Genomic DNA, 12,734 nt, shown 5'->3' on the forward strand with positions numbered 1-12,734 from the left:
TAAAACAGTTTTGCAGTAGCCTCCATATGCAAAAAAAATATGAAATTTCCACATATGTTATCAGCTGCATATAACATCAGACTTTCAGGGTAAAAAGATACTAGCTTCATTTTGAATTTGAAAAAAAAAATCAATACTATTATCTTAAAGCTTCTGCTAAGTGTTGTTACAGAAGATTCCGGTGATGATTTAATTTGTTCTTATAGACAGGCACCACAGCCACAGAGTAGCTTACAAGAAAGTTTATACAAAGTGATGCACTGGGATGAATGGTGTTACCCTCACTCCATCCAACTCATTTCTTCCCCAGAATTTCAGAATGCACTTTTATTTGAACATAGTTGTTGTAGATATAGTTAAGATGTGATCCTTCTAGATAGAGTAGGGTGGGCCCTTTATCCAATGCGACAGGTGTCCTTATAAAAGAGGGAAAAAGACACAAAGACAAATGCACACAGAGGAAGGAACACTATGTGACAACAGAGATTGGAGTGGTGAACCTACAAATCAAGGAATATCAAAGATTGCCAACCACTACCAGAATCTAGGAAGGATCCTTCCCCTAGAACCTCCAGAAAGAGCATCACCTTGCTCATACCTTGATTTCAGATGTTTAGCTTCTAGAAATTTGAGAGAATAAATCCTGTTGTTTTAAACCACCCAGTCTGTGGTGGTTAGGGCTGCTGTAACAAACCCAGGAGGGTAGCGGTGGCGTCGGACTTCCTTCTGTATAACACACTAGCGATATTGCCCTTGTTGCCATTGGTATTCAGGTGTGCTTTCCTTTCCTCTTTAATGTAGACCTTGACTGTTTAACCTCTGGAATCTGGGGGAAAAATGCTTCTCAGGGCACCTGGGTGGCTCAGTCAGTTAAGTGTCTGCCTTTGGGTCAGGTCATGATCTAGGGTCCTGGGATTGAGCCCCATATCAGGCTCCCTGCTCAGTGGGGAGTCTGCTTCTCCCTGGTTCTCTGTGCCTCCTGCTTATGTGCACATCCTAGCTCTCTCTCAAATAAAATCTAAGAGAGAGAGACAGAGATTGAGAAAGAGAAATGATTTTCTTTCTTTCTTTCTTTCTTTCTTTCTTTCTTTCTTTCTTTCTTTCTTTCTTTCTTTCTTTCTTATTTATTTATTTATTTTTCATGATAGTCACAGAGAGAGAGAGAGAGAGAGGCAGAGACACAGGCAGAGGGAGAAGCAGGCTCCATGCACCGGGAGCCTGATGTGGGATTCAATCCCGGGTCTCCAGGATTGCCCCTGGGCCAAAGGCAGGCGCCAAACCGCTGCGCCACCCAGGGATCCCCCGAGAAATGATTTTCTTTATGAGATGTGTGGTGTATGTATGAAAGAGATAGAGGGAGACAAGGTAGCAGGAAGGAGACAGGTTTCAGATTACCAAAGCCCATTCTTCTACCCCTTCTTGTGCCTGTAGACCATATAATGGACTTTGGAAAATGAACTACTTATTATGACCTACACAAGGGCTGGTGAGATAAGGGGACAGACATCAAACAGTATAAAATATATGGTTTACTTAGAGGGTAGTAGATATTTGTGCCCAGTGGGCTTGAAGATAATGGGTGAAGAGAGGTGAACAAAGTCAAATAACTGAGGGTATATTCGCATACAATTCCCCTTTGAAAGGCTTCATACTTTTGTCTGCCTGTCCTTTAGATCAAAGCAACCACAGTATCAAGTCTACCATTTTATTTTTCCTTTTTCAAGATTATGTGTAATATTTGTGGCAGGACAAATGTATCCTTCTCTGCCCTAAACCCTCAGAAGTAAAAGTACTGTTACAGGATCCAGGGGCTCAGAAGTAAAAGTACTGTTACTGGATCCAGGGGCTGTAAACAAAAGAAGACCCTAAAGTAGACATGAATTATGTTTTCTGCATATATTAGTGGTGGGTGACATTTTCAAAAGGAAAGAAAGCTGGTATTTGAGTTGAAAATGAATCATTCTTTTATTTTTCAAATGTTTATCGAGTGCCTCTAATTGCTAGAATTGTTCTAGGCTAAGGGGGTGCAGCCAGAACAATACAGGCTAGACTTCTTCCTTTTGGAACTTTAGCTATTTCAACAGCACAGTAACTAACTAAAATTTGCCAAAATGGGTATTTTCAAAATGTCTTTTTCCAAGTGGTCTTTAGAGAGGGAACAGAAAAGAGTTATAAAAATAACTGTTTCATGTCAGTCAGAACTTGCTTAATCAACACAGGTTTAAACATTGTGTTAGATCCTGGAGTCAGAAAACAAATCTAATTAGGAATATACTACCTAGTAGACGGACAAATGTATGTACACAATTAAATATATTTAAATGGTCTATGTACAATGGTAGAAACCTATGCTAGGTTTAATGTACACACAAGCAGGAATGTTGGACTTCATCGAACAGGCTGGAATTTCACAAATTCCTTCATAGATGGAATGACATGAACTTAAAAAATGAACAAAGGGCAGAGGAAGCAGAGATGCTTAGTGAACAAAGTACAGTAGAGTGAAACAGGTAGCTCAATCACTTTCTTTTACTTTGACGTCTGTACTACGGCCCTTCCACGTTTGTTCTGGCAAAAATTGTCCATATTGAAGCAAGAACACATTTTTCCAAATGCAAATATAATGGATGGCTTCCCTTAGCCTTAGAATAAAGCCCCAATTCTTTATAATGTTTCCACAGCACTATGAAGTTATGTGAAGTATGCAGTTTAAGATATTTGTGTATCTATGTTGTAGTTTTCTTTAATTATTCTCAACCCTTGAGTAAAGTTTTTGCTCAGTCTTTGTGTAGAGGAATGCTAATTCATGAAATAGAGCTACACGGTCACATAAAGTAAAAATTCCAAGTCAGTTTTTCCCTGAAATACATAAATAATGGGGCAGAAAGATTTACATTTTTGAGCTTTAGTTATCCAGATAATTACTTCAACTCTCCATTTCATTCTGGCAGCTTTTATGCACAACATTGATTTGATTTAAAAAAATTTTTAGTTGTCATTTTTTTCTACTTGATTGGTTTTCATTTCCTAAATTCTACTAGTCACTGTCTGTTCCTCCATTATTATCATTTAGAACATGGCTTTAAAGTTTTTCTTGGCTTAGTTCTATTCATCCTATGGATATGGCTTTTGTTTTAAGATTCTTTAAGGCAGTTGATGTGATTATTATATATTTCTTGATAGGTTTTGTTAGACAAACATGAGGTTTATTTTCTTAAGGCAATTTTCTGGTATGTTTTGCTTTTATAAGATCAATAACCTTTCTGTATATTTTTGCATACATATTGATATTTTTCTTGCTGTTTAGGTTTAGTCCAAGCTTGGAAACTTTTGACCTCTGACTCTGTTACCATTGTGGAAAGAATTGTTCAAATCCCTCAACTACCAGGGCAGACAATCCAAGAAAAAGAAAACATATACAAGCTGCAAGAAAAATAAATTCCCAATCAACATTTTTTGCCACAGTTACTAAAAAGTCTGAGAGGCTATATTTATATGAACTCTACTAGAGAAAAATATTTCATATAAAAATATGTCTTTATGTGGGACTCTGTGTGTGGGTTGACTTGATTAAAATCCATTCACAATTGGAAAGGATTTCATTTTACATTTTAAAATCAGCGTTTAAGTTCAGTAAACATTAGAGGAAACACATTTGGAATGTATCTATATATATATTTTGTTGTTGTTGCATTTAAGGAAGAAAATTTAGACGTTAGGTAAGCAAACACAATTCCCTTTGCAATTACTGAGAGTTTCACCTATGCATCTTAGGATAGAATATCTGACTAAATTTGTGTTATTTAGAAACCAAGGATTGGAATTATATTAAATGCTTTATATCTAGACCAAACTATTCTCACATCTACCTTTGGTATGATACACATTTGCTTTGTTCCCCGCCATAACTTTTTTTTTTTTTTTTTTTTTTACACTATATGTTATGTACCTTTTTTTGTGGTGGAAAACACCAAGACTTTGTGTTTTGGGCTGTAAGTTACATGGAAAATAGTCCATGTTGAATTTCATTTTATGCCAAGAATTAGCATAGCATGTTTGGGTTTCATAGTCCTGACAGAAAAACACAATTTGTCTTTGGTGTCCTCTCTCTCTCTCTCTCTCTTTTTGCTATTTATATCCCATTTTAATATACTAGAACGTAAAAATATTTAGTTTTCTTATCCTGATAGGCTTCAAATGTGCCTGTAATGAATATTATTTTTAATTTTAAAATATAGACAAGAGTCGCAAAATTTTGCATGGATGTTAGAATTCAGGTCTTGTTTTATCAGTATTAGCTTTCAACACTTTGTAACAAATTACCACAAATGTGTGGCACTAAACAACACACACTCATTATCTCAGTTTCTATGTGTTGAAGGCCGGGCATGGCTTAAATAGTTCTCATCTGAAGATTCTACTGAGAAATAATCAGATTCCAAGCTCCTTCAGGTTGTTGGTAAAATTCATTTCCTTCTGATTGTAGGATTTGTGTTAGCTTGCTTTTTCAAAACCAAGGACAGGAGGGAGTATCTGAGACTCTAGAGCAAGTGGACCACCAAGACTGAGTCTTCTCTGATGTTATGGAAGTGATATTTGACCACTTTATCCATATGACATAATCATGGGAATGACATCTCATTACATCTGCCATATTCTATTGGTTAGAAACAAGTCATACTCAAGGGAATGAACACCAAGGATGGAATCATGGGGACCTCTATAAAGTCTGTCCACCACACCACAGCAATTATATTGACTACATTAAGAAAAATATGTTTTGGCTTGATGCATAGACCCATTTCCTCTCTTTCTGTTTGATGGTGCATTATAGTCAAAACTGTATGATATATACGCCATTAATTTCTAAGCAAAGAAATAAATAGTATGTGATATTAGATCTTTTTCCCTCTTCTGTAGTAGAAGACTGACTTGACCTTGAATAAAGCTAGAAAGAAAATATAGTACTTTTATATTTTGCTGCTTATATGTCTTTCTTTTTTGTGCAATAATTATTATAAATATAACTACACGTTCTTGGCACAATATTCAAATAGAACGGGTGAGTGTAAAAAAATATGAAATTAAATGAAAAATCATGAAGGTAACCACTACTCACTACTCCAGCAATTTTCTATACATATACAAGCTTATACATATATGTATATGTACATATACATATACTTTTAGATTCTTAAGTAGCTACATTTTTTTTCTAGAACTTTCTTATATCCTTGATGTCTGTCTATAGAAATAACAATAGCTATGTTTTATTCTCCTTAATCGATGTTTAGTATTCCTTTCAAGTATGTATCATAATTTACTATGATTAAAGTTCTCTACAGAGATGACTTTTTTTCATTTGTGTGCTAAAATACCATCTTTCTATTAGTTGGGCTTCTTTTGGTTTTAAAATGTCATAAGACCCAATTAAAATCAGCTTAAGCAGCAAAGGAAATTTGCCATCACAGTTCAAAAAAATTAGGAATACAACTGATTTCCAGTATGATAGATTCCATGCCCTGAATTAATGTTATCTGAACTGTTTTCTACCCATCTTTGGGCTTGCCTCTCTTCTGGCTGATTCTCTCATTAGGCTGGCTTTCCTGTCAAAGATGTCAGAATGGTTGCCAGCAGCTCCAAACTTACAGCCTTGTCCCCGGAAACTAGCAGAAAAAAGTGATCTTGCCTTCTGTTTCCTCAGTCAAAAGTATAGGAACAATTCTCATTGAGTCTGGTTGGTTCAAAAAACTCTTTCTCTTGACCAATTGTTGGGGTCATGGGAGGTGATGTCCTGAGTGTTCAACTTTGGGTCATATGCTACTTTTGGAGCGTGGGTATCAGCTCTACTGGAATAATGTGAACTAGGAACTGGGAGCTGGGAGATGGAACATGCTTACTATTTCTTTGTGAATGTATCTTTGTCAATTTGTGTACTTTATTTGCTGTTTGCTAGGTAAATTATTAGAGGTATAAATGCTTCAGCTACTAATGTCTACTTATGTCCATTCTAGACTTATTAAAACTTAATATTTTCTAACCAAATATGAGCAAAATAAAATTCCAGTGTTCAATAGGTATTTCTTTCATAATGACTACAGATGAGCATATTTTTATTTTTCTATTTACAATAGAAATATTTGTGTTTTGTGTTTACAATGACCTCCCTGTATATATGGATTTCTAATTGTGCCAGAACAAGTAACATAATGGAAGTACTAAAAATAAGTGTAAATATGTCTAAATTTTATTTAACTTGAAGATAATTTTACCCTTGCAAGGGTGAGATTTATGACTTGGTAAGTTGGATGGGGCAAGGAGAGGCTATAGAGGAGGAAATAAGTTATATCTAGGTTCACTTTTTTTTTTTAACATTCCACACAACTCCTAATATATTACTTTATCAAATGAGAAGTAAGGAGAGAATGGAGCAATATAATGTTACAGTCTGAGCAGACCTGATGAATCACCAAGAGGCTTAAAGTAAGTTTTTCAGGGCATGGCAAAGAGGGAGTGTAGCCAATGTTTTCATACAGCCTGGAGGAAGATAGGTCACGCGATGGACATAAAGCTAAGAGTTCAGTGTTTTGAAGACTGGGAATCTTCAGACCTGTCTAAGGATAGGAGCTGGTCAAAGACAAGCTTCAAAGTAAATACAGAAGAAAACAAAGAATAAGAAAACCCTGTGATCTAATGCCTAAAACATTGTTTTTGCAGAACTCAAATATGTAGAGGTCAAGAGACAGTGTTGCAATTTCAACAGTGACAGCAGTAACAGAATTTTTGCCTGATAAGTTTTGTAGGCTTTTAAGCTATAATGTTGGTGTCTCCAGAAGTTCAGATGTCATATGAAAGCCTACAAGGAAAGCCTGTGATGCTATGGAAAATGCAAAGCCTCATGTTAAAAGATAAGATTTTTTGAAGAAAAGAGTAGAGAATAAAGAGAAAATGATCCATCTGGCAACTCATAGCTAAAGTGTTTGTTTAGTAAGAGTGAATTGAGGATTAAAAACAAGAGCCTAGTTATATAGCAAAGTATAATTCTTTACATTATTAGCAGTGAATGATGAAAACATATGATTAAAGCAATTAATTACGTTTTTTCCTATAGCTTAAGGAAAAACAATAACTGGATGTATCTTTAAGTAAGAGTTTTTAATCCATTCAAAAATAATTTCTTGATTTAATAGTTTATTGAACATCTATGTGCTGGACATTGTATTTGTTCCTGAGTTTACAATGATATAAAAAGAAAACACATATAAATCTATCCTGTTTAACAAAGTTCTTAGTCCTCTAGGGGACAATGACTGCAAATATGAACAGAATCAAGCAAACTGGTACATGAGTAAATGCAAATTATGAAGCACTGTAAGGAAAATTATTAATATTGAGCAAGGGTAGATCAAGGCCAGAACTAGTTCTATGTGTTTGCTCATTAATTAAAATTCTCAATATTCTATGAGGTACTATTGGTTTTTGTGCTTAAAAAATGAGGAAATAGGCACCAAAGAAATGAGTTGTCCAGTGTTCTTTGGTAGAAAGAGGCAAAGCGGGGATATGAGCTTGGGTAGAGCCTCTACTCTTAATGCTTAAGCTTATATGACCAGAGAATGGTAGTAGAGTCAGTCTTATTGATGAAGTGACTGAGCTTTGAAGGATATGGCAAAGGCAACCATGTTCACAGTCTAGGGAACAACAGCATTTCAGGTAGCATGAAAAACGTGTATTATGTCCTTAAATTGGGACAAAGACTGGCATTATGTAGGATATGAAATGATGTTAATAGTAATTGAGAGAATATAGACATTTGGAGATATAATCAAGAGTCTGACTTTACAAGGAATTGTAGACCAACACTGGGATATTTGTTCAATGGGGAAACGTTAAAGGATTTGACAAAGAGGCCTGACCTCATGTGGTCATGCTGTGTGGCAATAGGATGAAGGAAGACCACAGGAAAAGCAAGAAAAATTGTGGGCTATCACAGTAACCTGGAAAGGGTTTTGACAAAGATGGTGGAAGATGAGATGAAAAGGAGTAGACATATTCCAGATATATTTTTGAGGCAGAAATCATGGGATATGCTGAAAAATTGAAGGCGGATGGTGAGGAAGAGGAAGGAATTTTGGATTACTCCCAGTTTTCTAGTAGTGAAACCTATGTGGTATTGCTTTCAGCAATTTGGATATATGATGGTATTCTACATACTGAGAAAAGACTGGGAAAAACAACTTGTAGAAGGCTAGGAGGTGAGTTCTGTTTGGGACTTATTTAATTTGAGATTCCTGTGAAAGATTAAGTTAATATACTAAATAGGAAACTAGATATGAGTGCCTGAATCCAAGTAGAAGTCTGCGTAGGAGACAGAGTTTTGGAGTTGTCAGTATTTGAGAGTATTATACTCAAAGCTCCTGGGAACAGGTACAACATGCAGGTAGAGGGTTCAATACCAAAGACAGGGAATCTCAGTAATGAGAGATGGTAGAGGAGACATCACCACTAAAGGAGAAACAAACAAAAACAAGACAAAAGAGAGAAAATAGAAAAGAGAAAGAGAAAACAGTTATTTCAGAGAGTAGAGATTAGTTATTAGACTCAAACAGTTTTGAGACCTCTCATAGGCTGAGAACACAATAGTCTACATATATTCTTGATACCTACGTGGTAATTATCTATATCTTTTCAAATCATAGATTATAAACCAACATGCAGCAAATTAGGGTATGCCCTTGTATTCATATGCTTCAGCTTGTTTAATAGCCAATTGGTTATCTGATACATTTAATGTCTTTGTCCTATATATAATTCACTTAATTCTCTCTCTCCCTCTCTCAAAAAAAAAAAAAAAAAAAAAAAAGTCAAACCCACAAAAATTTTGAAGCATTTGTGATCAATGTAAAGCTAATACTATCAAAATATATTTCATTGAATAGTAAGTCCAAAAGTGCAAATATTTAAAATCCCTTTGAGAAGCGGCCAGAGTATTGGCTTAGAGCCTTAGGATTCACATTCAAGGACGATACTAATGGAATCAAACAAAAGAGGGCCAGTACTTTTGAGCTAATTGTTTAAAACTAGATTTTTGTTCCAATTGCTATGAATTGGAAAACGGATGATGTGAGAATTTGTAATTTAAAACTTCATGAACCATGAAACTTTCTGGAGACTTTGGTCAGTCAGTTGATTTACTAGAAATGATGAGACCACCATTATCCATAAACTGTCTATTTTCCCACCAGCATGGCAATGAAATAGAGGAGAAAAACATGCAAATTGCTCATTTATGGTTTTTTTTTTATTTTGCTTTCCTAAATTACTTCTAAGCTCACTGAGTCAGATTTCTATAACATCTTTAATTATGATGAAATCTTGGCTTAAAAAAAGAAAAGTTTAGTTAGAACTTCATAATTGGCAATGAAACATTTAACCAAAGTGCCAGCTCTCAAATTTGTTATGTTGTTTTTATTTGGACTATGGGAACAGCATTATGGAGACTTGCAGAATTTGATATTACTTAAAATGTTAGTGTGGAGATTTGTAAAATAATTCCAAACAAAACCAAGCATTATGCATAACTTGAAAAAAATTATAAAACATGGAAAAAATTCTGAATGTATTTGGATGTTACAACAAATCATAGAATAGAACAGCAACGGATAATACAAATTCTACTCTCTTCTTTTTTTATTTATTTATGATAGTCACACACACAGGAGAGAGAGAGAGAGAGGGGGAGAGAGAGAGAGAGAGAGAGAGGCAGAGACATAGGCAGAGGGAGAAGCAGGCTCCATGCACCGGGAGCCCAACGTGGGATTCGATCCCGGGTCTCCAGGATTGCGCCCTGGGCCAAAGGCAGGCGCTAAACCGCTGCGCCACCCAGGGATCCCAAGTTCTACTCTCTTAATGGGAGAGGTGGTGTGATCGTTGATGGAAAATCAGCTATTTGGTAAGATTCAGAGACTAAGAACTTTCAAATCTGTCAAGTAAGGGGAATTCAGGGAACTTCTTTTGAGAAACTGAATTAACTAGCACATGGCGCACGTGGTCTTAAAGCATTTTCATTTCTGAAATTTTCTAATAGTAGTCTTAAAGATATTAATGAAAAATTAGCATTCCCAATAATGTTCTAGTAGCTAATTTTGATATAATTTATTTTTCTTTACTTTTTAAAAAAATGTACATTAAGAATTTAGGTTCTAGAAGAAATAATTCTGATGAGAAGTCCAATTGTTCAGGGGCCATAGTAAAATTAAAAGAATTGTTTCAAATTTCTTGTTCAAAATTTGCCCTACAAAGATATACTGGAACTAAGGATTCAAATGCTGTAAATGAATATTACACTTTGATATATTCTTGTTCAATCTTCTGTGATTAAAGATGGCATAAATTCCTTATAATTCTTTCTATTTAAGTAGACTGCTTTTCCCCAATCCAAGATGATTCATGCCATGCTGGTTTCTGGAACTTTAATCTTGCTCCCAAGGAGAGTTATGTCAATGTTTTGATGACTTGGTATTGCCACAGATGATTTGGGGCCAATTTGAGATTCAGAGTAACTTGTGACGCTTTTATTCTCATCTTCTCTCCCTCATTTTTTCTCTTTCTCCTTCATTCCTCCCCGACCCATTCATTCTTGCTGGGTTCTTAAAAATATTTGTTTTATAGAAGAGTGCTTGGGCAAGTGTGCACTGGGGGAGGGGCAGGGGGAAGGGTAGAGAATCTCAAATAGACTCCCTGCAGAGCATAGAGCCCATCTTGGGGCTCGATCTCATGCTCCCCCTCCATTCCAAACTGAACTTAAACCAAGAGTCAGACACTCGATCCATTAAGCCATGAAGGTGCCCCATCTTCTTACTGTTTTTTTTTTTTTTTTTTTTTAGAAAAAACAAAACCAATGGTTGATATCTGAATCATAAGCTGAGAAGATAGATAGTTCATGGTTTTTAATTATATATTGATAATAAAGGCAGAGTAGATTGTTTTAAAAAGAAATTATTAAGATACATATCAATTGCCTTAGAGGCTTGGCAGCATTAATCTTATTTTAAAAAAGGGTCATGAAATTAATATTCTTTCTCTAAAAAATAGTTTCTTTGACTCCTGGTCTTTCTAAAAGTACCTTTCTTCAAGTACTATCATAACTTGCTGACACAGGAGACCTTTTACAAGAGGTAATATCTTTGATCTCGTATTTATCAAGGTACAGAACTCTAGGCAGATCCTCTTATCTCGTTTGTACAAGGCCTATAGTTCAAAGCCTAAGAGCTGTTCTGGAAGTAATTTGATTGTAAAGGTAAATCCAGATACAGTCAAAAATAACAGTATTTCAAGTTTATACTTAATAAGAGTTTGTAATCTTAGGGAGTTTTTTTTTTTTTTTGCTTTTTTAGAAAATCCAGGTTTTATTTTTTTTAGAAAATTGTTTAATAGTTCTAAAAATGTTTAACAGAAGTTATTTTCTTCTCCCTTTTGTATCCCAGATGAAAGTTCACTGTAATGCTCTGATTTGTAGGTAAGTGGTAAGTCTTCAGTATGTTTAATTCCTTCCCTGCATACTGACTTTTTAAATTTATTTTTTCTTATTGTTATTTTAACGGTTCATTGGTATTCCCTGAATTTAACTATTCTTCTTTTCATCAATATGACCTCATATAATGAGAATATAAACCTTTCTATCATTTATTGGACTTTATGGTTTTCACAAAGATTAAAATAAATAACAGATTGTATATATACAACAGATATGTCTAAAATCTAATATTGTGAATTATAACAGATACCATAATTTTAAAGGAGATTGGTGGCTTTTTATATATGTCATTTTATACCACACTCTTATGTAGAAAAGACAGAAAATGATTGCTGGCTGTTTATAATTAAAAATCAGTAATGAAGAATCCTCAAGACATGCCTGATCTTGGAAAAGTCATGAATGTCGAGTATGGTAAATTACTTTATTCGTCCCAAAACTAGGACAAATTACTCTTGAATTATAAAAGGCTTCTGACATACATGGATCTAATAGTTTTAAGTGCATGCTTATAATCTAGAGTGATCAGCGTCAAAATCTAATTTTGTAGTAAAAACAAAATCATTGTAAAAGACGAAAATCAGATGTTTATTCTCAGATTTATTGTTTAACAATCTGTACAAATATAGATCTATATTTTGGTAAAATGCAATCATATTTTAGAAATCCTGTGAATGTTGACTTTTAAAATAGATTGAGGTGGCTATCTGAATATGACAAACATATAAATATAAATATATGTAAATAAGTAGAATTACATATATAAATGAATATATATATATATATATATATATATATATATATATTTCTCAAACAGTGATTACTAACTTGGAAAGAAGCCAAAATTAATAAAAACAGATTTTACAAATAATGGTTACAGATATTGACTAATCTGAAACCTGGCTCTTGTAAAAGACCCATGACCAAAACAAATCACTTATTAACTTGGTTCATCAGTTATGAAAGAAATGAGAAAGTCTAGGAATGAGAAGAAATACATAACTCCTGAATACAGAGAAGCTGAGAAGAATTAGATGAGGTTACTACAGAGAAATTTATTTTGTGACCCAGAAGAAATGGGTGATTACACAGCAAGGAAGAAAATGCAAAACTGGTGAAGATGAGGAGCACTTCAGTAAACAGGTCAGTGTGGAAGATAATTGATAGAGGATTCAAGGTCCGTCAACGGAAGGACTAAGTA

General features: G+C 34.6%; 1 protein-coding gene across 5 annotated transcripts in view; it reads left to right on the forward strand.

The window, feature by feature from the left end:
- The window catches only part of LOC144282257 (uncharacterized), a 147,404-nt gene that overhangs the window by 24,345 nt on the left and 110,325 nt on the right, over positions 1-12,734 (forward strand). Inside the window, exon 3 of one of the 5 annotated variants that reach the window (XR_013350618.1) lies at positions 11,484-11,515. The exons of 2 other annotated variants lie outside the window; for them this stretch is intronic. Coding sequence is in view for 1 of the 3 variants with exons in the window: in XM_077845673.1 (XP_077701799.1) it covers positions 3,308-3,313 (6 nt within the window). In the remaining 2 variants the exon portion in view is untranslated. Of the gene's footprint in view, positions 1-3,307; positions 3,564-11,483; positions 11,516-12,734 lie in introns of those variants that run through there. 2 more of the 5 variants (XR_013350616.1, XM_077845673.1) reach the window with 2 other exon arrangements.

The sequence above is a fragment of the Canis aureus genome, chromosome 13, assembly GCF_053574225.1.
Source record: "Canis aureus isolate CA01 chromosome 13, VMU_Caureus_v.1.0, whole genome shotgun sequence".
NCBI classification, from domain to species: Eukaryota; Metazoa; Chordata; class Mammalia; order Carnivora; family Canidae; genus Canis; species Canis aureus.